At 33.1% G+C, this 24,551-nt stretch overlaps 1 protein-coding gene across 1 annotated transcript; it reads left to right on the forward strand.

Moving 5' to 3' along the window:
• The first annotated feature begins 1,122 nt into the window (after positions 1-1,122).
• On the forward strand, positions 1,123-24,353 carry LOC106067473 (NK-tumor recognition protein-like). Its single transcript, XM_056003647.1, has 23 exons — positions 1,123-1,176; positions 3,143-3,210; positions 3,774-3,848; positions 3,945-4,052; positions 4,179-4,223; positions 5,452-5,539; positions 6,028-6,057; positions 6,193-6,338; positions 6,732-6,909; positions 8,241-8,408; positions 8,785-8,872; positions 9,103-9,320; positions 9,747-9,853; positions 10,401-10,587; positions 10,993-11,964; positions 12,585-12,671; positions 13,826-14,004; positions 14,257-14,456; positions 16,757-16,819; positions 17,593-17,699; positions 17,911-19,209; positions 20,426-20,482; positions 21,068-24,353. The coding sequence occupies exons 2-23, from the start codon at positions 3,150-3,152 to the stop codon at positions 21,204-21,206; spliced, it is 4,602 nt and encodes a 1,533-aa protein (XP_055859622.1). The 5' UTR covers positions 1,123-1,176; positions 3,143-3,149; the 3' UTR covers positions 21,207-24,353.
• Positions 24,354-24,551: the final 198 nt, after the last annotated feature.

The raw sequence follows: 24,551 nt of genomic DNA on the forward strand, positions 1-24,551 counted from the left end.
ACCTGGCCCCAAACGATGGAAAATTCTTAGCTACGCCCCTGTCAACATCATCTAATCTCTTGAGAAGAAGACTAAACGTCATGGCCAGGCTCATGACCTAGTCACTACTGTCACTTGCATGATTAGAAATGACGGGTTTCAGCTGAGAGATTGAGTCGACATACAAATAGGCCTACCAGCAGGGCCGGACTTAACCATTGTGGGGTCCTATGTGAAACGGATTTCGTGGGGCCCAGTTTAGCTTAAGTATATAAAGATTATTTTTTTTTTAAAGTAAAAATTAAGAGTTTGTATTACAAAATAAATTCGTCTTTGCATTTTATTCATTCTTTACTACGTACAGAATTACTTTATGAGCCTTAATTGCGTGTAGCGAAGTCATACAGAATATAATAAAAATTATTTTTCCTGCATATGTCACGCTCAATAGCAAGAATTACCAAATGTTTCAATTTATCTTCGAGAATTGTTTACCTCAAGCAATTCTTCATTATTTATAGGCGCGAGAGTCTTCTTTCTCCAGATTCCACAATTACGGGTATTGTATAATGCCGTTTTTTTTTTTCTATCGCACGTAGGATTGGCGTTTCCATATTGAATGACGCCCTAAAATGACAATTTTGTCTATATTTCAACAGTTTTTTTTTTAGTTTTCAAAAGATTTTAATGATTTCCGCAGATTTCCAGGACTGTTTCGTATATTTTGCAGTTTCGGGAGATTTCCAGGAGCTCCTGGTAAATCAGGAGGCCACGGAAAATCTGTTATAAGTTTTGAAATAGTTTAATTTAATAATTTAGGCTACACTTAAATTAGGATTAGCGTCGGGCCAATGACAGTGCGGTGCCCACTGCGGTCGCATAGGTTGCAGTGCCCTAAGGCCGGCCCTGCCTACCAGGCAGTGTCTGCTACGCATGTGAATGTTAATATAGTTCTATAAACTAAAAATCGAAACATTGAAGTAAAGATTTTTAATAGTAATAAATATTTATGGTTATAAATTTTGTAAATATCAACTTTATATTCAAAGCTAATTTACGGTAAATGTAGGTTTATTGCAATTTATTCATGGTTCTGTTTTTACGGTTATTTCGTATATATGAGCTGATTAAATTTAACTTGTTCTTGTCTATGTTTTAGCATTTCCGGCGTTGGCGGCATTGCTGATACTAACACAGGTTGAATAGATTTTGCAAATATTCATGATATAGAGGACAAGTCCGCTCTATTACCCATGATTATCTAATATAATTATTATATGTCACTTATATTTTTCCATTAATACTGTATGATCTAGTCAAAATGGCTATGATACATTTTAAACTCAGTGACACTGACAGTCAGTTGTGTCAAGAGTCATTTCTGATTTCAGTCAGTCATTCAACATTGACACACTGAGACACTCACACTGACACACAGTCACTATGTTTGTCACTTCTCTCTCCTTTGCACTCTTCATAAGACTAGTATGAACAATTCACCTAGATCTAGAAATCTATAGATTTAATAAGCGAAATTGTTGTATAGTTTCTTGTCCTGATCTATAAGTAGTATATATTAAATATAAAAGAAACAGCCATTCGTTTGAATTAGATCTAGAATCTAGAGTAGCTAGACTAGTTAGAGTTAGAGAAATAATATACAAATAAACTAAACTACATTCGTTTGAATTAGAGAAATAATATAAAAATAAACTAAACAATCAAATTATCTTTAAAATAACAAGACTCTACTCAGACTACTGGCTCTAGATTCTAGATTTAGAAGATGTAACTAAAGGCTGACTTAACAAGTAAAGTCTGTACTAGATTTCTAGATCTCAGAAGGTTACCCACACTCAGCCCACACTGAGTGGGCCACAGATGTCCAGCAAAGGAGGCCATGTCCTCATTTTTGAAGTCATTGAATGTCCTGCTTTTTTTTTAGGATCTTTTGTTACTACTCAACTACTCTACTCAAAATACACTAAGACTAAGATATGTTTTATCAGCCAACTTTAGTTTGGTCCATAACTTGGCATAACTATGGTAGTTTTCAATACATTTTTCTCAATCAAAAGAGATTTTTAGTTACTATCAAAAACAATATTTATTTTTTAACTAGATTTTACTAGATCTATAAACAAGGTAAACCTATTTGGTATGGCGTTCGTTTTGGTATTGTAACTTAATTTGGCATTTGTCATGTACTTAATACGATGTAAGTGTTTGAATATTTTATTTTTAAAGAATCATTTCATTATATAATGATTGTTTACACTTTGTACTTCTAGCAACTGTATAAAATTTCAGTCTGATAAAAGGGAACATCCAAATCAACAATAAAATCCTGTACTAAAATTTATCAATACTAATTGACTATCAGTTCAGAATACTCTAAAAATTACTCTAATTGCAAATTTTCAAATTATTTATCAAATTTTTGGTGTGCTAAAGAAAGCTAGATTATATATGTGTGTAGATGGTAATGCATTTTTGTTTGTTTCAAAATAAATAGAAATGGTGTGAGGGAAAAAAAATTAGATAAAATTGAGTAGAAGACTGTCATTGTACATCTCATGCACCAAAAAAAATTAGATTAAATTGAGTAGACCGTCATCGTACATCTAATGCGCATGCCACAGTCTTTAAAAAATAAAAGGCATCACTATTTACACATTTTGCACTAATCTGAAATAAAAACTTGTATTTTTTTTTTCTCTATAATTTACAATAATTAGATTTGAATAAGTGTGCTAAAAAATAGATTTGACCTGCTGATAACATGATTACCCTTATGTTCCATTTTGTTTGATTTGCTTGTGTTGGAATTGTAAGCCTAATCAAAGTCATTTGATGAATTTAACAATTATAGAAATTGACACAAATAACATTATATAAATATTTTTGGCCTTAACAGCCACTTTGTGATGGGGTAATAATTTTTTAGGAAATGTTGCTATATAAATGCCTATATTCAGTTGCTAAGCTTCACTCAGCTAAGACAACATAAAATAAATTGGTCTAAAAATGTAATTGAATATGTCTTGTTTTTGGAATTTTTTTTAGAGAGAAATACTCAACCAATTTTTCTTTAATAATTTGTTTGTAAACTTTTTTTTTCCTCTGTTAATTTGTATTTATTTCTTTTTTCCAAAATTTTTAGTTTAGAAATGACAGTGGGCAATCATCGTCCGCGTTGTTTCTTTGATATAAGCATAGGAGATAAAGCAGGTTGGTCTTTTATTTTATTGATTGAAATTGACTATGTATTTGAACTAACTTGTACAAGATTTTGTCTGATTCATTATACTAGAAAGCATTTAACAAGCATTTATTACTAACAGTACAGAGAATTTAGTTCACTAGTGCAAGATTGAAATACATCTTAGGATATATTGGTTCACTGGTACAAGCTTTTGATGGAAGACATGAGAAAGCAGATTTATAGCACTTAGAAAGAAGATTAGTTCTGAGTTTTAACTTTTGATGTTAATGTACTTTGGGTGAGACTATTCTGACACATTGTGCCCTCTATTTTTACTTTGTTTCTGGAAAGTGAAGCACTGCTATCATTGTGCAGATTTTAAAAATTTTTATCGGGTTACATTGATTGCTTCCATAAAAGGGTTTATTTTACATTTTAAAATTTTTATTTTGTATTTATTTATTTTTTTAGGTTAGACTTTTCCTTATTATTACCCAAACCTTTAGATTTCCCACATTCTTGTCTTGTTATGAATCAAACTCTGCTTCTTGGACCAGATTTGTAAAAAAAATTATTTTATTTATTCTAGTTGGCAGGATTGTGTTTGAGTTGTTTGCTGATGTTGTCCCAAAGACCTGCGAAAATTTTAGAGCTTTGTGCACTGGTAAGTTTCTCATGGACTCTAGTTTCATGTGATGAGCTGTTTTCTTATGAATTGATGTGGCCTACCCCCAAGATAATGTTTTGACTTGTCTTATAGGTGAGTGCGGTGTCAGCGAGAAGACTGGCAACACACTTCACTACAAGGGAGCTTTGTTTCACAGAGTTGTTAAAGACTTTGTTATCCAGGGAGGAGACTTTACCAAATGTAGGTCAATTAAGTTATAATGCATTTTTGTTCTCTTATAGACTTAAGTTATATTACTAAATATAGATAGAATACTTTTGAATTAAGAATAAATTTTTTATAATTATTTTTTTTTTTAATTCTCAGTTGATGGCACTGGAGGAGAATCTATATATGGTGGAGTGTTTCCAGGTATGGTTTAACTGTCTTAGATGTTGGGAAAAGTTACTCCTTTCATACCTTTGATCTATGGGAGATGTAATGATCATCTGCTTCAGTGGCTTACAGTTAGCAAGGGTGTCTTGTGGCCAGCACATTGATCAACAACCTTTACTTCCGTAATCTATGTCAGGTACCCACTAGAGCTGGGACGAGGCATCTTAAAAATTCAGAGGCTCAATAATAGAAGTGTTGACCTACAATCTATCATTTTAAAATACAAATCATTTCTAATATTTTCTTTATCGTAGTATACGATGGAACCAGCTTGTTTTAATTGCTGGTTGTAAGTTAAGTTCCCCTTTCAGACCATGTGGTCTATAGGGCAGATAATGTAAAGGTCATCTGTTTCTGTGGCCCGCTGTATATCGAGGATGTCATGTTGGATGTCATGTTGCCAGCTCAACTAGCAATTGCCTTTATTTTTCCCCAACTTGTCATTTACAGCTGGGTGGACTCAGAGGCACCCAAAGATCCCGAAACTAAAAATACCAGGATTCAAACCTAGGACACCCTGTTTTGAAGCCAAGTGCTTTATCACTCAGCCACCACTGCTGGTTGTAAGCACTATCTATTTGATTAATTGAACTATCTGATGAAGCAAAGCATGTTTTATTTGCACTTTCTCATGGTTCCATACATTGAAATATACAGGAACAAGTTATACCTGTTCTCTGAAGAAAAAATATTTAATTGACAATATACCATCAATTTTTTTTCTTAGATTGATTTTTTATAACACATCTTTTATGCTATAGTTAGCTCATTGCGCTTGGTTCAGCCTTTTTTTTTTTTTGGCTTTTTTTTTAAAGGGGGGGGGGGGGGGCCAGATCCTGGCGCTCAGTAAACTCAGCTTTAGTCTGGTTTTGAACTCAAGCCCCCTTGATATGCAACCAAGCTGTTTATTCCAATCAGCCACAAAGCATTTCAAAGCTATATTGTATGCATTTAAGTAAAAAATAAATGAACTAAATTTGACTAGTTTTAATGCAGTTAACCAAATGGTTTATTGAGCAGAAAATACTTTTTTTTTTCTAACTGAAATTAAAGGACATTTATTTGGTTACATGGTATTGCATAGTTTTTTTAAAAACACATAATTGTCAGGATATTATTGCCTCAATATTTTAAGAGATAATTACTGTGTAGTATTTGTGTTTATTTTTCTTGTATGTCAACAAAGAATTTGTTTTTCCCTCAGATGAAAACTTCCAGCTGAAGCATGATAAAGAGTTTCTCTTGTCTATGGCCAACAGAGGGAAAGATACAAATGGCAGCCAGTTTTTTATGTAAGTATTTATACAAGACATGCCAGCAATACACATAGGTCTGATTTGTTTTAATAAACACATAGTGCACTCAAGACACATTTTTTGTACCAGATTCGCAAGGTCAATATAAAGTATTGCTACTGTGATGTATATTTTTTTAGTAAGTGGATGGGATAAACCAAAAAAATTTTTCTTATATATTATGCCAAGACAGTTAAATATGATTGTCATGAAGCTACTCTCATTTGTGCAATGTCTCAATTAAAATATCACTAAAATTCCAGTCCCTAGCCAAGTCTTTCATATTTACTTAAGAAACTCATTATGTTATCAGTAAGTTTACACAATGATGTACAATTGAACAATTTATTTCATCGTTATTTTCTAATATAAAATTGGTAACTAAACCTTTAATGTTAAAGACTATACACATTTTTTTACCTGTTTGCTAGGGTTAAGTATTTTTTTTTAATGTATTTTAAAAACTAGTCTACATTTGTTCACAGCACAACCAGAGCTACCCCCCATTTAGATAAGTAAGTGTTGTTTGTTTGTAAAGATTAAGAGTTCTACTTACTAGTCTATTAACTGTAATAATGTTATAAAGAGATTACATGTTCGGACAGCTTACTGTTAAATTCATTTTAGTAAAGTAATTGATCTTCTTTCAGTATTCATGTAGTCTTTGGTCATGTGCTGTCTGGACAAGATATCATCAGGACAGTGGAGAACCTGACAGTGGATGCTAAGAGCAGGCCCACATCAGAGGTCAAGATAACCAATTGTGGAGAGCTTGTGCTGCAGTTGAAAACAAAATGTAAGACCTTCCTCTCTCAGATCAGGATTATTCTAACCCAAAGTTTTGTCAAGCAAAATTGTTGTATTATTAAATTCAATTGATGTGCATTTAGTGAACTTAAAAATACCGGTACTTAAGCTAAGATGGCTCAAGTTCCTATATTTTCTACTAGTAAAGAACTTACAGATTTTAAATTTTCTCATTAAATTTTAACTTACATTTTAAAAATGTTAAAAATATCTAATAAACATAAATTGGGTGTTGGTTTTGTTTAATAAGGAAGTAATCATTTTGATAATAAGTTAAGTTACATTATATTGATACTGCTTGCTCGAGTGTTTACAAATAATTGGCTTTAAATTTGAATTGAATTATATTTGTATTCTTTATATTTAACAACATATTTGACAGCTAAGAAAAAAGCGGCGGAGTCTGACAGCTCTTCTGACTCTGAAAAAGAGACTAAAAAGAAGAAGAAGAAGAAACACCACCACAAAAGGAAGCACAAGAAGAGGGAGTCAAAAAAGAAGAAAAAAGAAAAAAAATCTCATTCTGAGAATGAACAGGAGGAGTCAGAAGCACAGCCAGAGTGAGTCACATTGAAACATTAGCTTTAATGAGTTCTCTTTTCAGTGCTGAAAAGTCTTATAAGTTTAGGTGAAGTAAGGTTTGATCATTGTAAATGACGTTGAATGGTGTAATGTTGAAGAATGCGAATGTCGTGAAAAGCTGGGTTCTTGTTTCCTGGAGTACTCTTGACACATGACAATTATATACACTACAAACTGACTTAAGTCCGTTTCAGCAGACAGTTTATTTTACAACATAATAATAATACTGCACTCCTTGTTAGTGCTACAAGTCAAGAAATAATAAACAATCCTATCCGCATAACAGCGGTATCAAATATATATATCCAATGCTTTGAAGTTTCTAGATTACAAATCACGTCCGCATCTCAGCAGGTAACACTGTGCAGAAATATATATTAACTAATACATGTCTCAAAAAGACCACTGGCAACAACTGCCCACAAGTTACTTTCTAACTGCAATTACTACAGACTTTTCTAAGTCGCTAGTGTCCATTGCGGACTAAAATATCCTAGTCTGCCTCGTACAGAGGATAACACTTTCCTTGACCACCCGGTCCAAAGTATCTCACTTGACTTAACTGACTTGACTGAACTCAAAGTCAGCTTTATTCATTCTACTTCCTGTTTTCTACATCAGAAATTCCACATGTCTTTTAAACTCTTAGCATGACGTGAACTTTAAATCATGCAATGTCAACTGAGACTGTGACAATCATCAGTGTATCACTTGGTCAGCCCATCATACCACTGTCTAGAACCAGCTATAAAATTCTGAGACCCACTTGAGTTTCACATAGTGGCAGTAATGGATTTGGGCTGTTTCTTTGGCCAATAATTTTAAGAGTGCAGTGACAAAAAACTCCTCTTAGATCAGGGTATCTCAGTTACTCAATCCAAGCCAATAAAATCAAGTTAAATCTCTGCCCAACTCCTCCACCATCTCTCCTTATATTTAAATGCTAGACTCTAATGAATTTCACAGATTTGAAAGTCCTCTGCTCAGCAAGTCAATCCTTTATTTAATTGATTTTTTTAAGCATTGATTTTAATGAGCTTCATATTTTATTGACTTATTTACATATTGGTCAATGTATTTCATTCTTCTTTTTTTTTTTCTAAACTCAATAGGATTTAAAATTTCCCCTGACTGGTTCCTCGCTTTATATATTTAAAAGAAAGTTTGGGGCACTCACAATTTCAAATAAATGTATTCAAATGACAATCAGTTTGGTTATTATTTTAATTGCTATGTAAATCTCATGCATATTAATCCAATCTCATTTTGTTAATTTCTAAAAATAACTTTTTAAACATTTGTTCTAAAGGAACAAAGCTGAGAAAAAAGAAGAACCTAATTCAGTGTTTGCAGAAATAAGATCAGATGAAATTCCAGAAGTCCCTTTTCAAAATTTTTTATTCAGAGGGAAAAAAGAGGAGGAGGCTAAAAAGAATGAAAATGAAGAAAAGAAAGAGGACAGTGATTCCAAACCAAAGTAAGAAACTAATTTGATCGTTTTGAATTAACATAGTTGTTTCTTTGTCTGGAACGCTGGGGATAATTTAATTATGTAGGATGTAAACAAAATATTGACTCAACAGTTTTTAAATATTTACATTGAAAAAAATAAACTTGTCTTGTTTTATATTGTTAATGTCAGATAAATAATTGTAGTTTTGTATTAGTTCAAGATATGTGATCATCCTGAAATTGTATTTCCTTGTTAATGTTTTAGAATCATATCCTACCTGCAAGGTTCTCATAGGATTTAGGTTATAGAAATAGTGGAGAAAATGAACTAAAACGACACCCATTAATTAATTGTTACTAAAAACTTACACATTACTGATTCTTTTTTTACAACTTTATAGGGAGCGTTCTCCACGGCGAAGAAATGAAAGGAACAACAGACAAATAGTTTCATCTTCAGGTAGAAAGTTGAAGGGGCGAGGAGCAATAGTAGGTTTTCACTTTCTCTGTTTTTATTAAGATGCGTATAAGAGATAACTATGTGATAATTTAATCCAATAAAAAATTAGACATTGTTTTGTAAATAGTGGTGTGTCTGGTGAAGTATTTGGGTTTAAATCAGCTAAGAAGTCCTGGATTTATAAACTAGAAACAATAGCCAAGCACATTTTTTTTTTTACTTCTTGTTTGGCTGTATTCTGTTTTTTATCTCTTTCAAGCGTTTTCGAAGTCGATCCAGGTCCACCACACCACCTCATTGGAAACAGGAACAGAGGCGAGCCATCCCTTTGAGTGAAGTAGAAAAAATCACTGAGAAAAAGTGGAGCAAAGGGGAGACAATGACACTACAACCAGAGAGAGCAGACAGTAGGAGAGATGGGGAGAACTACCTTGGGAGTAGATTTGAAAGAGAAAGAGGAGATGGTGACAACGAGAGGTAAGGACTTAGCGCTGCATCATAATTACTTGTATGTTCTCAATCTTAAGCTCATTTTTTTTTCCATTTGTTATCTGAGCCAGTTGTAGCATCTCAACAACAAAATACAAATACATCATCATTGGGAAATTGGATGACATTTTAGAACAAAAATTTTTACTTTTTAAATATTTTTTTTCAAAAGTATTTTAAAGATGGGAATGAAAATAAGTGCATTGAAAGGAAAAAAAAAATAGACCTATTCAAAAATAGAATACCAATTCTGAATACTTTCTGCATGAAATTACTTAGGTATAACTAATGTTTGTTACATCTTCAATGACATAAACACTATTTGTCTGTAAAATTGTATTGTTTTCCAGAAGATGTGATTTTTCTTTTTTAAAAAATGCTTACAGTATATATTTGGTTTATTTGTACTTGCAGACGGCTTCAAAATGGCCGCTCCAAAAGATACATTCGAGAAGAGGATGCAGACAGAAAAGAAGACAAAAAGAAACGTTCGCGTTTGGACAGCAGCTTTGAGGAAAAAGGTGTGTAGTCAAATTTTGTTTTTCTTTTTATTGACTATATCTTTGCCAGCCTCTGTTTCTCCTATTCTCCCATAGCTAGGATTACTCTTAGTTATCAACTGCTTTAAATGCTAATTCAGCTTCAAGCATTGGGACAAAATTATTGGAATCTACCACTGTTTTCCCCTAGAGGACCTGTCCTAGTTAATTTATTTGAATTGATTCTATTGGGTTTTATGAATTGTGTTCCATTTATGATGTGTTGGATGGCTAGGAAGTTTAGATTAAAGTCATGGTTGTAAATCTAGGTGGAACTTTTATCGAGGATTTGATGTGTTTCAACCTGATATATTAGGGAAAATTATATGTTCCAGAAACTGTATACACTGTTGAACTGTATGCTTTAACAAGAGATGATCTTCACTTGACCTGACTTTAATAAAAGTATATTGAAAAAAATTTTTTACTGGTATTGCAGACTTTTTCTGGAGTTGTTGTTTTGTTGTTTTTTAATTCCTAGCAAGCTTTGTCATTTTTAAATAATTCCTTTTATGATTCTTTGGATCAGATCAGAAGAAGACTAAAAAAGAGAAAGTTGAAGGTCCTAGGGACCAGTCTGAGGACAGTGACATTGAAACAGGCTCTGGGGAGGAGGATGGAGAAATCAGGAGTAAGAAGGATAAGGACAAGGCTAAAGAACGGAGCAAAGAGGCACGCAATCGAAGAGAAAGTGAAAGAATAAAATCTGATACTAGGTATGTTTTGTCTAATTATCTGTTAATTTTAGTTGTCAAAGGAATATCATTTCCTCTCATAGCCTTCAAAACTTTTTCTAATATTGTCTCTCAGAATCACCAAAGAATTTATGTTCTGTGGATCTTTAATCTAATTTTGAAATGTGGAAATGATTTCCTTTTGACAAGATTTTTGTTGTCCTTGAAATAAAAAATAGAAATGGAACGGTCGTGCATTTTCTAGCTGATTCCTTCCTGAATGGCACTCAATGTTTATACGCATCAGAATTGTGAAAAGTAATATTTCATAGTGTTTGGCTTTGTTCTTGTATTTCATTTAAAATGTAATCCTAATCTTCTTAGGGCAAAATAAAATGTAATTGCATTAGTAAAGTTGAGTTTAATATGACATTTTGTGTCTTACAGGAGTTCATCCCCTGAAGACAAAAGTTCAAGAGATAAAAAAAATAAGCACAAAGAGACATCACCCTCAGGTCGCAGAGAGAGCAGGAGAGATTCTTTCAAGTCCCATTCCCCTGTTGACAGGAAAAGTGACAGACGTGGCTCAGAAATTGTGAAGAACAAGTCAGTACGTGGTGAAGTTTCAGATGTAAACAAATCCAAGTTTAGAGGTAGGGAAATGCGTCCTTCCAAGAGCTCAGACAGAAGTGATGATGACTCAGCCAGCAGACGTCGAGGGGGTAAAACTAGATCATCACCTACTCCCAGACAAAATCAAGATAAGTTAAAATCTAATGAAAGAAAGCGTTCACGTTCTCCTGTTTCTTTAAGGAAGAATAGGGATGATCACAGGCCTAGATCAACATCAAAGGACAGAAATGGGGATAAAAAAAGAAGGCGCTCTAGTTCAGATGAAAAGTCTGGGTCAAGAGACAGAAAAAAATTGGATTCGCGCCAGCGTAAAGTGTCTGATTCTAGTCCAGAGCCTAAAAAAACAGATTCTCGTCAGCGGAAAAGGTCAGACTCTAGCTTAGAAAGAAAAAAGACAGATTCTCGACAGCGCAAAAGGTCTGAGTCTAGTTCAGAAAGGAAAAAACTTGTACATAGAAGATCGGAATCAAGCTCAGAGAGGCATAAAACTGGATCACGTCAGCGTAAGCGATCAGAATCTAGTTCTGAACGTATTAAAGCGAATGCTCGTCAGCGTAAGAGATCAGAATCTAGCTCTGAGCGTATTAAAACTAATATTCGTCAACGTAAGAGATCAGAATCTAGCTCTGAACGCAATAAAATCAATGCTAGACATCGAAAGAGATCAGAGTCAAGTTCAGAGAGAAAGAAAGACACCGGTAAACGTCATAAGCGACCAAGTTCTTCTAGTTCCTCTAGTTCTGTAGATAAAAAACCTGAAAAAGAAAGTAGATGGAAAACAACCATGTAAGTATTTTATGTACATTGATATCTTTAGATATGTTCAATGTTTACACTCTCTTCAATCCTAAGTAAGCACTGGGATGTTTTAACTATTTAAGTTTTCAATTGATCCTTAACACTAGTCAAGCATTCAACTAATCCTTGATTTCTAATTGAATCATGTAGAAACAAATGGTCTTATGTTTTCTCTTGAATATATTTTGTAAATACTTGTAAGTTTCAGACATCTATTTTGAAATGGAAATTTAAATTAGCTATCTACAATCTCCTAATGTTTTTTTACTTATTTTCTGGTTTGGGTTGCATTTTCCTTTATTTAGTATGTCATGTCATGTTTTAATCAGGTGATAAACTGGGTGTTTTTAATTTTAGTTCTGTTTCTAGTAGAGTCCAAAAAGCTAAGAAATGGGCTTAGCTTTACAGAAATGTGATTGGTTTTATAAAAAATCTTTAATATTTAAAAAATAATTTATCTATGGAAGTGATAATAAACAAAAATGATGTAAATATCCATATCATATCAGCTCTTTAGCTAGTCTATGCATTTTTAATGGAAAAGATATTCATCTTTTTAGTAGTATGTGTAGAAAACCACTAAACTTGTCTTAATCCTGTATTTGCAGTCCAGTGAAGGTGACGTCAGACAGTCCACCACCAACTCACTGGAAGCCTGGTCAAAAAGCTTTGAAGAACTCGAGTAGATTAGACAAGTAAGTTAGTGTTTGTTAGTGCTGGAAAGTAATTAGTATTGTTTGTTTCAATTACAATTCAATATTTATGAAAATTAGTTCACCAGTACTTTCTTAAATTGCCATGTTGACACTTTCAATTGTGATTTATTTTTTATGTTAAATTTGTGGTGGGGGTTAAGCTTGTTTTTTTAATTTTCTATTTTTAAAATATATTTTTTTTTGCCTAAGAGGTCAATAAGGCAGGTGATTTTTTACAAAGCTTATAAAAAAAACCTCACGCTGTCTGTCTGGTAAAAGGTTTATACACATGATTCTCCCTTACCCAATCTTGAATCAAGCTGAAATTATCCAGTTATTTCTTTTACCTAACAACACAAAAATCAGTAAAAAAAAAAAAAAAATAACCAATTAGTTAATTAACTATTGGTAATAAATTATTTTGTTTGATATCTCAAACAATGGAAAGCAATTGTAATGGACTGAAGTGGCGGTATAAACTGAATTAGTCCCCTTCGTCATCTGAATCTTGGTGAACGCAAACATGAAAAATAGGTTGAGACTATAGTATTGACTATAGTTTTTTGTATACAATGTTCATCTTTCTACTGACCCTCTTCGGTTGTTAAGGGTCTGCAGACCCCAGTTTGAGAACCACTGCCAAAGATGATCCCGCCTCTGAATTTCCCATGATGCCTATGTGTCCAGGGATCCACTGTAATGTGATATTGATATTTAATTTTGACATCATCTGATGGATTATTACTATTGTCAACTCTCTTGGGTTGGATGAGGTGCTGCTGCTAAGTGCTTATCTGATGGTGAATTTATTCCTTAAGTCTGAACTAGTGAAAAAGAATATGAGACGGCACGGTGAGTTGAAGTTTGGCATGAGCTGTGCGAAATATGAGCCAATGAGACAGTGGCCTGTCCTGCACTGTGCTTTAATAGCTTGCTCAAGCCTCCACCATTAGGAGGTACATTAGAAAATTCTAAATAAAAGTTGCAACCTCTTTTCCAAGGTTCAAAGGATCTGTAGCCAAGCAGTTTACTACATGATCACAGAACAATATCTCATCTTTGATACCATTAGAAAAGAATCTTTAAAATAATGGTTTGATAAGCACATTTTTATATGCCTCTATTATTAATGTTTTCTGTAAACAAATGTTTAGACAAAAGAACTCTCTGGATGAAGCTCCGTTATCTGTTCTGCAAGAGACTGAGGCTCTCCTGAAAGCACAATTGGCAGCAGACAGTATAGATGAGGTACTATCCAGTCCTGCACCTATTGCGGCTAAAATACAATATAAACTGGATAGTGAGGAACAGATTCAGTACAGTGTCACCATGAGTATGTTTTAATTCCTACATTTTGTTTTTTTTTAAATGATGCTATCATAAAATATATTATGGAAATTACTTCCTTTTTTTTTTCCATTTCTAATTATAAACTAACCATTTCTAATAAAAACTTAGAAACAATATATATATATATATATTATCTGAATTTTTAAAAATAAAATATGTATAAAATATACATATGTATAACACAGAAGTTTTAGGTTGTTTTTTTTTAAATGTCCATTTGATGGTCTTTGTTCAGGCTCAACAGGTAGCAGTAAAAATGAAAGGAAACTTCCCACTCAGGCTCCTCCCCTAAAAGTACGGTCTCGTTCAAGCTCTAGCTCATCCAACTCAAGCTCTTCAAGGTCACGCTCAAGGTCTGCCTCAGCTAGCAAGATAAAGACAACCAAGAGGTCTATGAGTTCAGAGAAGGACAAGAAGCCACGTCGATTTCAGGAGGTTAATTAATTATTTCTTTTTAAACACTTAGCCACTAAGCAGTTGTCAGATATCCCTCATTTCTAAAAGAAGGGATATAACTTGTTTCAATAATTTTAAAATATACATTTATTTTTACTCTAAATTCACAGAAAAACACTTCATAAAACTCTTTTTATTTTAGAAAAAAATAGACTAGCATCATGTTTCAAGTCATAACTAAGTCTACAGAGCTCAAAAACATTAAAATATCACATCCGATTGCATTCCAATTTCCACTTTGACTAGACCTAACATAATCAAAATATAATAATGATATAATATTCTCATTAACTCATTAGCTACTAACGCTACCATATGCGCCCTTCCCCCCTTAGTACAAATGCGCCCACATCAGCACACACACACCGTGACTTGCGTAGCTCTCGTTTTCCTGCGCGACGTGTGGTGTTATTTTGAGCAGGCTGGGTTTTTTAAAAAGTAGAAATATAGATCATTCGTTAAAAAAAAAGGGATGTTTTTACGTCTTTCGCTTCAATTTCTATTGGCCTTCAAAGTTCGGTGATTTTTGTTTTCGATTTTCCTCAGCTGCGCAGGCCATTTTCTCAATGACCTTTCAATTTTTAGACCCATTATCGCAAATAATACACTAAATACAGCTAATAATGAACTTGATATTGATCAAGACATTGATCATTAGAATTTAGCGCTACATTTAGACAGATCTAGTCCAATTCAGAGAGAGAGAGTGAAGTAAACATTAGATCTATCATCTAGTCTAGATCTAGACTATTCTGGATCTAGCGTCAATGAATCTTCAACTTCTTTGACTGATAATTTGAACCGTTCTTATTTACCACATGAAAACTTTTAATGAAATAGATCTAGTTGGGGGTGTTCACAACGTTGGTTTGGACAATGGTTTAATTACTTTTACTTTGTTATGCTAGAAGTAATGAAATCTGAGACACATGTAGAACCACATCAGAATGATGTCATGTTCAGGAAACTAAGGGCCTCACGCGCACCCTGTGAAAGTCAGTAAATACTCAAGACATATACAGATTTTATATATAAGCATAATGTTTATTGTATAGGCCTACTAAATTCCTACTTATAAACATTACTGGTCTTTGGGTAAATGTTAAATATTACCAAAAATTACAGATCTGAAGGGGGGGGGGGTCCACCAGTCTTCAAAACATCAGGCACTCGAACAAATTTTCATCTTTACCTGTTGTTTTTATTGTTTTAATCTTGTAAAACCTATTCAAGTTATACATCATTTTAAAGGTCATCCATTTCTCTTTTTTTAGAAGTATTTTTTGTTATTGATTGACGTTTTATGTTTTTTAAAATATATTTTGTAAAGTCAGTCTATTGATGTTTTGGAGTTATCTCCCTTTGCTTAGTATTTAGAGAGATGCTGCTTAGGTATGGGCTGAGTTAAAATCATATTCAATAAATGACTACACATTAGCCTAAATACCATTTTTGTAGGCGTAGGCTAGCAAAAGCAACACATAATTTTCAAAAAATTAATAAAAATCCATTCCAACATACTGCAGATACCAAATAAACACCTAAAAATAGCTTCATTATCACTCTCTTAGGTCAAAAGGTATAAATAGTTATGCAAAAACTAGCAGTGCTTGTGTAAACAAAACAACTGAAAATCTGCTATTGCTGGCAATTATAGTTGTCTAGCAGTAGCGGCACCTCTGGCAACTATAGTTAGGCATTGATTAAATACATTTTTTTTTCATTTAAACCTGCTAGCCATGAAATCATTCAATCCTATCAAGTGGAAGGATCATGCAATGTCTAAAGGTTCAGTCTCTCTGACTTGCATGACTTCTTTAGTTTTCATTAATTAAAAGTTTTTGGCTAAGACTTCTGTTGTTTTCAAGTCCTTTAAAACTTTTAAATGTTTAAAAATACTGTGTAGAAATATCCTATACAAAGGGCTTGTGTTAGAAAGTTTTGTTCTAATAGCCCATGAAAGTTCCTAGAATACTGTGGAATTTGTGGCTGAGTGTCGAAAACCATTTAGTTACCTATCAAAGAAGTTCATGTCCAAATCCAGGCTCGACTAGAGTTGTGCTTGCCCGAGTACCTCAAAGCAGCAAGGAAACCTTCTCCCAGATATCCCCTACCCCCACTTGTCCACAAAAGAGATTGGAGCAAAGGGCACTGAGCATGCTATAAGCATGAAAGTGTTCTGTACAAAAACAATTTAAAAAGAACTGGTGCCTTTATATTATACTCTACTTTGAATGAAGTAATAATGTGCTAACTGTTCTCCTTACTTTATTTTTTAGGGTAAAAAGTGGGAGCCACCAATAGAACCTGACTATGGAGAAAAAGATGATGAAACTCCTAAGGTTATTTCTTTTTTATTTTTTTAAGTTTTATTGTGTATGTATTTGATTGTACCTTTGATAAAATTAATTTAAAAAAAACTTATGATTTTGAGTGAAATGGCATCAATTATTTTTAATCAATCAGAACTATGCACAATTGTGTAAGTTACTCTCCTGGTCTTGCGACTATTATGAGGCTGCTATCTTGCATATTGATTTTAAGAGTCCTAATTGAACTTTGGGGGGTTGGGTCACCATTCAATCCCTGCCATATCTCATTATCGCAAGGCTTATCTCCTGTTAGCTTAGTAAATTTGCATATTAAAGAAAATTAATTATCTATGTCTAATTGGTTAATTTCGTAATTGATTCATATGTTGTCATCAATGTAATCTGAAAATGGGAAGTGGGAGAAATAACATGTAAACAATTTTAACCAGACAGACAGACAGACTGGGTGAGATGACACTCAAAAAATGTTACGAAATACCGGTACCATAAAAAAAATCTAAAGGAAAATAATTTATTTTAGTGCCCTTGAGTTTTTAGCTTTTTTTTTTTTAGCTTTTTCTGGGGAAAAAAAAATTACTGGATTCTTGGATAGTATCACAGAATAACTTATCAACAGGTGGCAGATTATATTCTTTGACACATGGGTAAAAAAATAAATCCACATTAATCATAAGATAAAAAAAAACAATGACTTGTATTACTTAAGTCTTAACATATGGTGGCACCAATATGATTAACTGTGTAACTGTTTTATTAATGGCTTTATATGTTTCTCCTTTCAGTTACAACCAATAGTCACTCCAGATGAGCCTAGGGTAGAGGGTAGCTTGAAGATTCCTCCACTCCCGCCAATCGACAAAGTAGTGGAGATGACTCCTACGGCCATTAAGTAAGTGTTGATAGAGCTACCATTTGCAACTTATACATCCTCTCCATGGATGTGCATGCCTATATCTTCATCATTAATTTTAACAGCGCACCTTATGTAGTGAACAAACCAACCTAACAAAAATTATATAACTTTCCACAATTATCATTTGTACAACAAATGTATTATTTATTTGGACTGTAGATTTAGCTTAAATATTTTGTATTCACAGACCCACGAGTACAGACAATTCTCAGAATAAAAAGCTGACATCTAAGCCTTCTCCATCCTCTTCCTCTTCATCAAGTGAGTCTGAAAAATCGCCTCAGAGGTCAAGATCAATATCAGAATCCCCATCTCGCCTGAGAGCCTCCTTATTGGAGCAGAGGAAACAAAAGACTGTTGGTTCAGAAGAGAAAGGTGTTAAAGATTCAAAAAAGAGGCGGTCGTCTTCTCCATCATCATCATCTTCACCAGAACCACCACCTGTTATACCCCGAGTCAACCGTTCCAGATTTGATATGCCACCAAAGGAGTTAATGGATGCGAAGGAAAGTTCTCCCTACTCTCCTTCTTCTTTGACCAATGCACCTCTGGAATCTAATCAAACTTTGCAAGAGGATGTTATAGTGCCCCAGCAGGATTCTCTATCAACTGAAACCAAAGAGATAACACCTCCGCTCCCTGGGGCGGTTCCCCCACAGCACAGCTCAATTTCATTCCGTCTTTCACCAGCGGTTCCACCTCCCCTGCCACCATTACCACCAACGGCAGAGAACACCGTCCCCCCTCCTCCGTTACCAGACACGCAGGCTATGCCAGTGACACCAATAGAAGTGCGCATGGCAGCAAACATTGACCCGTTGCATCTGATGAATGTACCTTTGCCCGGTGAAATAAAAGTGTCTCCTCCGGCTAATAAACCTGGTCTGAAAAGTTTACCCTCTAAGGCCCCTGGTGAGGGTAAGGAAGATGCTGATAAAAAGTCTGACAGCTCTGATTCCGATTCATCACCATCTAAACAAAGGCCTGGCAGGAGTATGGCCAAGAGCAGGTCTTCATCTTCATCCTCTTCCTCACGCTCATCCTCCAGGGAGAACAAAAAGAAATCTATTTCCGCCAAAGCTTCTAGTGATAAATCATTGGTGAAAGGCTCACCTGTACCTGAAGAAAAAACCTCCAAAAAAGATGAGTCCTCAGCAACAAAAGACACTTCACCAGTTAAAACTCCACTGGTAAAGAAGACTGATAAACCAAAAGATGACCGAGCTGAAAAGAGAGGGGAGAGAAAGTCTTCTGACAAAAGATCTAGAGATAGGGAGAGTCCCAGATTTAAAACTGGTAGATCCACTTCTAACAGAGACAGGAAGAGATCTCGATCTCACTCTCGAGATAATAGAAATAGGAAGAAGGTTAGTCCTTCACCAGCAAGGAGGAGATCACGCTCCAGGTCAGCTTCCAGAAGAAATCGCAGATCACCACCAAGGCGCAGGTCAAGGTCTCGTTCACTTCGCAGAAGATCCCCTATAAGGTAATATATTCAATTATTTATTCAGACCTATTGCTATGAAGATAATTCTAAAGCTCTATAAAATACCATAATAGAAAATTATAAAAGATACCTTTATAAGGAATTGTAAAATTTTCCAGCAATCATGTAAATTACATTTGCCTGTACTAGATTTTATATTTGATAAAAGCATTTCCACCTTAAAACAAATAATTCTCTTTGTATTTGCTCACTTTGTTGTCACACTTAAGTACTTAAATACTTCAAGATGGAGGCAGGGCAAATAGGAAACAAAAAGAAGTTACCTGATTGGTTACAAAACAAACTAAAAACATAGTATGAAAGACACTCAAATTATAAAGAACACAAAAATTGATAACACCTATACAATAATAAGAGTTACTTATCATTGTGTATGCTTACACTAATTATATTTTATTAGACTGTATTTTTTTTTAAACTGATTTAAAGTGTTAAATGTAATAGAATAGTTGAAGAAGAAGTTAGCTAGACATAATCAATTTTGTTTTTCTCTAGAAATGTTTCTAAACAGTGTTGTTGCACACATCATAGTTGCATTTATATAGATATTCATAAAACATTTTTTTTTTTCAAATGTCCAATAATGTATTTTTCTAATTTTACTATTTATATTATAGGTAGGTGTAATCTTAAACATTCTATTTCTAACAAAACAAAAATTATTACCAAAGTGGAAAACTCCATTAAACAGTGTTATGAGTAACATATATATATATATAAGCTTTAAAGTGTATGGCTGCAACTAATAAAATGTAGCCCATTTAATAAATACTAAAGTTGACCTATGTATGGTTACTTCAAACCTTATATACTTGTGTATCGAATTATCTGAGATAATCTGATTTACATCGTATTGAAATTTTTTTTTATCTATGAGGTATTGCAATAGTAATGTTTTTGGTTTCTTGGCACTAGAGTATCACACTTTGTCTGTTAATGAAAATTATTCATTATTGTATGAAACTGTTCTGTTGTGAAGTTAGTTATGTCTTTCAAAATGTCCATTAAAAACAATAAATGGTAGCACGTTTAAAACAGTTAGGGTTATGGTTAGTTATTAATTAATGTAGTTATTAGCTTAGATTGAAATGGGCTCTGGCAACATGGATTGCTGTCTTTCAGAAAAACATATAGAAAACTGTGTATGGTTGTAATTATTTTTAGTTCTGAATTGAAGCTTTAAATTTATGTCTAGGTCATCATGGGCCAGTCGTCAGCGTGGCAGATATGACAGATCTCCTAGAATACGCAGGTACAGAATTTTTTTTCTCAATATTTGTTTTTGTATTGGTTGATTATAAACTTTTATAAAGCTAGGTGCCTATTAACGCGTTCCTGCAAGTGTATAACTGATACAGTACTCGAGGCTGAAAATGTGTGAATTAAATTTACAATTATGCCTACAAAAACAGCGCTTTAAAAATACTAAATTCAATTAAGATTGCTCACAAATTATGATTGCTGTTGCTACTTGCTAGGCTGAAATGAAAAATGTGTATTATATTTATTAAGATATTTTTAGTAAGGCACCATGAAATTTAGCTCATTTTTTGACCTGTCTAGAAATTAACCATTTGTATTGATTATATCCATATTTTAATTGTTATTTTGTCAACAATGGCAGCAATAATTTTTTTTTTTAAATTCTTGAAAAAGTATTTTTGAAAATGAACAACCTCTCAAGTTTTTGTCATAGTTCTGAGTCTTAGAACTTGCTTTGTAAGAAAGAAAAGGAGGCATTTTAAAGTCCATGATGATTCATTTCAAATTTAACAAGTTTTTTTCTCAGCTCAGCTATTGAACCTTTTTTTTATATATATATTTTTTTGCTCTCCAGATCTAGGACTCGCAGCAGGGACAGACGTCGCCGCGGTAATCGCAGGTCAGACAGCCGCTCCAGAAGTAGCAGTCGCAGTAGCCGAAGCAGCAGTAGGTCTAAGTCGAAGGGCAGGTCATCCTCATCATCTAGTGACTGAGTTGTCCCTTGATGTATCGTGTTAAAGAGATTTGGTAGTAAATGGTCGTTGCAACCTCTACAAGCCTACAAACTTATTATTTTAAAGACAATAGCTACACTGTTATGTTGGGTTATACACAGCTGGTTGAATCATTTGGTTATGTATTATCGATTGGTTGGATCTGCTGACTCATCCATTTTGTGGGATGAATCCAGCCAAGAGAAATTTACTTATTGTGTGATAAGTAGTTTTATTTTCATTTTTATCAAAGTGTGAATTTTTATTATTAAGTTTGTTGTTTTTGGTTGTTTTTTATGGTAGTAAATAATTTTTTTTTTATTTTATGTGTCTAGCTATAAAGTGAAATATTGATGTTGGAATAGCTATTGAAATGAATGATAAATATGAAATTTTCAGGAAAACTTTTAGTGCTTTTAAAAAATTCTTGGTTTCATTGTAATATACAAAGTTGGTTAGTTATATTAAACTTAGTTTTTAAAGTTTAATCTACATTTTAGTTAAATAAACCTAGAATCCCAATCAATTAATTTACTAAGGCTCATGCTTCACAAATTTGTTAAGGTCAGGCTAAATTTAACAATGCTAGAGAAAAATTGTTATGCTTGGAAATATTTTTGAAATAATTGACATCTTTATGGAAATAAAATTCTGCACAGAGTGTACAATCCAGCACTGAAAGGTCCAATTTAATTTTCTGTCAGTGATTTGTTAATTGTGATTAATATTCAAATAAATTTAATTTTTTTAAAATTAATTCTGTCACAAATTATTAATTTTTTATATAAAAATAAATTGAACAATTATTTGTACCTTTTTTTCTCTTATTTAATGTTTAACATATCTTGAATCTAGTGAAAGCAAGTGTGTGTGTGTGTAATGTTAAGTTTTTTTTTTATCACTTTTTTTTTTACCATACAACAAAAAAATTGTTATGTTGTATATATTAAAAGTGTATCATGATTATTAGTTGTGTATATTTTTTTTGTTTGTTTTAAGGTCTTGTTGTTTATAATGATTTCAATAAAAGACAAATGTTAGCTTTGTGTAGAGAAATTAGAAAACATTGGGTCACTAGATGTTTTTAAGAGTAAAAAATGATGGTTAAGTTCTAAAGTAAATAAGTACTGGATATTTGTGCATACAGTGTATATGGATATGTAGAAAATCTAAATCAGATTTTCAAAGTAATCTAACATGGACACAAAGAAGGCTCTGTGAACAAGACCTGCATAATTCCTTGTATGGTCTAAAAGCAAAGGAGGTAATGTACGTTCTTTGACAGTTTAAAAGAGCATTTAATGTCCAGCACAATGACCAATTACAAAATGTATATGTTTTCCTGATGGTCATTTATGATAATTTTCATTACAGCTAAACTTCAATGATGTTACAAGACACTTGTCATGGTCATCTGACTGATTTCGACACATATTTCAGTTAACAAATGTTTACTTCATTTAAAGAAAAAAAATCTTCAAAAAATAATTTACATCAATTTTGATGGTATTCTATTTTAAACCAGTATTTCTTGTTAAACAAATTAATTGGCATTATGTTGCACAGTTTCATAAGTAACGACAAAGGCAGTCATGTACTGTATGAACTTAAATTATTTCAAAAGTAAAGCTGTGTTTTGTGTTTTTGAATAAAACAAAAATTATAGATATCACACCATGCAATTCTGTTCATCTTCACCCATGCAAAATGCATTTTAAAGTTCTTACTACTTTGTGTGTGTGTTCCTCTTTACATCATGATGTTATTTTGATTGTTTTATTACCAGCCTTTTGTATATCAATTTTTTTTTATAGCCATTCTAGATATTTCTTTTGAAGTTCAGTCCAGTTGGATAAAGAAAAAAAACAAGGTTAATAATAATTTTTTTAAAAATTTTTTCGTTTGAAAGGTATTCTAATTCCTTGAATTATTGATATTTTAAAAGTGGAAAATAGCTTATACTAAGTGCACCACTGTTTTAATTATATACAAGGAATGTCTTGTTTTAGGACTCATTAATTACTGTATTGAATTAGTCACAATTTAGTTCATTCCTGGTGAATATATTTACTAAAGATTCAAACAAAACAGGGTTGTACGAAACAACATTTTGGTTATAGTTAAGCTTTATTATTTGTTGTTGGGAAGTGGTAGACTGGCAGTTGGTTTTGGTTACTACTTGCAACTTGTAGGTAGGTATCCTCAATCCATTTAATAATATTCCCTGCCCACCCAGACATCTATTTAATTAAGAAAGTGTGATTATTGTTATAAAAAGGCTGACATAATACTGTATAATGTGTAGCCTAGTCCTTCAAAAGAGGCTAAGTTTTTTTTTTTGTTTTTTTTTTTTCATTTTGAAAGTATGTTGCAGCAGGTTTTTATCTTCTTGTGTGAGTGATGGACCAACACACGTAATGTTGATAATGATGGGTTCTAATCCTCAACCATGACTCTGCTATTATCTAATTATATTTTAAGAAGAATAGTTCATCTAGGGGTATGCAAGCCATCATTTTGTTTATTATTGCCTACTTTCTGCTACTAGTATTATTAATATTGTAATTGGCTGCACTCAAAATTCAAATGCCAAGCAAAATAAATTGTCCAGATTAGTTTCTCCCACCTATGTCCCAACTGACCTGTTTTCTAATGGTGATAAATGTGAAAACAAAAGATGGACCCAATAGTTATAGCTAAAGTGTTATAAAATTAGACAAATTTGTAATCACTTCCATTTTTAAAGTATTAGCAGAGCTTTTTCAGCTTTGTTTAAAAAATGTGTACAATAGTTAGTTATCCTACATGTTAGCTTTGGACTGAGGCTGACTTCCATTCATTGGAAACTAACCCAGATAGTAATTGCCAATATCAGCTTTTGATATGTGTGTGTGTGTGTCAAATTTCATTCCCCCAAGTATTACTTATAGTGTCAATATTTACAGGGAAAATGTCTGGAGATGTGCTTGCTGTGGGAGTTGCTGGAAAGAAATGGACTCCCTCGTTTGTACCCAGTAAGAAAGTTGTTTTTCTGGTGAGATGTTTGCAAAGTCTAACTTGTCACCTACTTTTGTTTCAGATATACACACTTGTGTCTTTAAGACATGTTTGTTGTTGTTTTTTTTTAATTAAAAGTTATCAAATGTATTAGGTATTCAAATTATTTATTGTAAATGTCTTTCTCCCTCATTCTCTCTTTGTCTATGTGTGCTCCCTAGGTAAAGTTAGGGCTTTAAAATGTTTCAATGAAGTAGTAAGTCATATGAGAGTTTGGTCATAGTGTTCGCTGTACACTGTTCTACTGAAGAGATTGACCACTTGAAAAAAAAAAAAAAAGCAGTTATC

This window comes from Biomphalaria glabrata, chromosome 11 (genome assembly GCF_947242115.1).
Source record: "Biomphalaria glabrata chromosome 11, xgBioGlab47.1, whole genome shotgun sequence".
NCBI lineage: Eukaryota > Metazoa > Mollusca > Gastropoda > Planorbidae > Biomphalaria > Biomphalaria glabrata.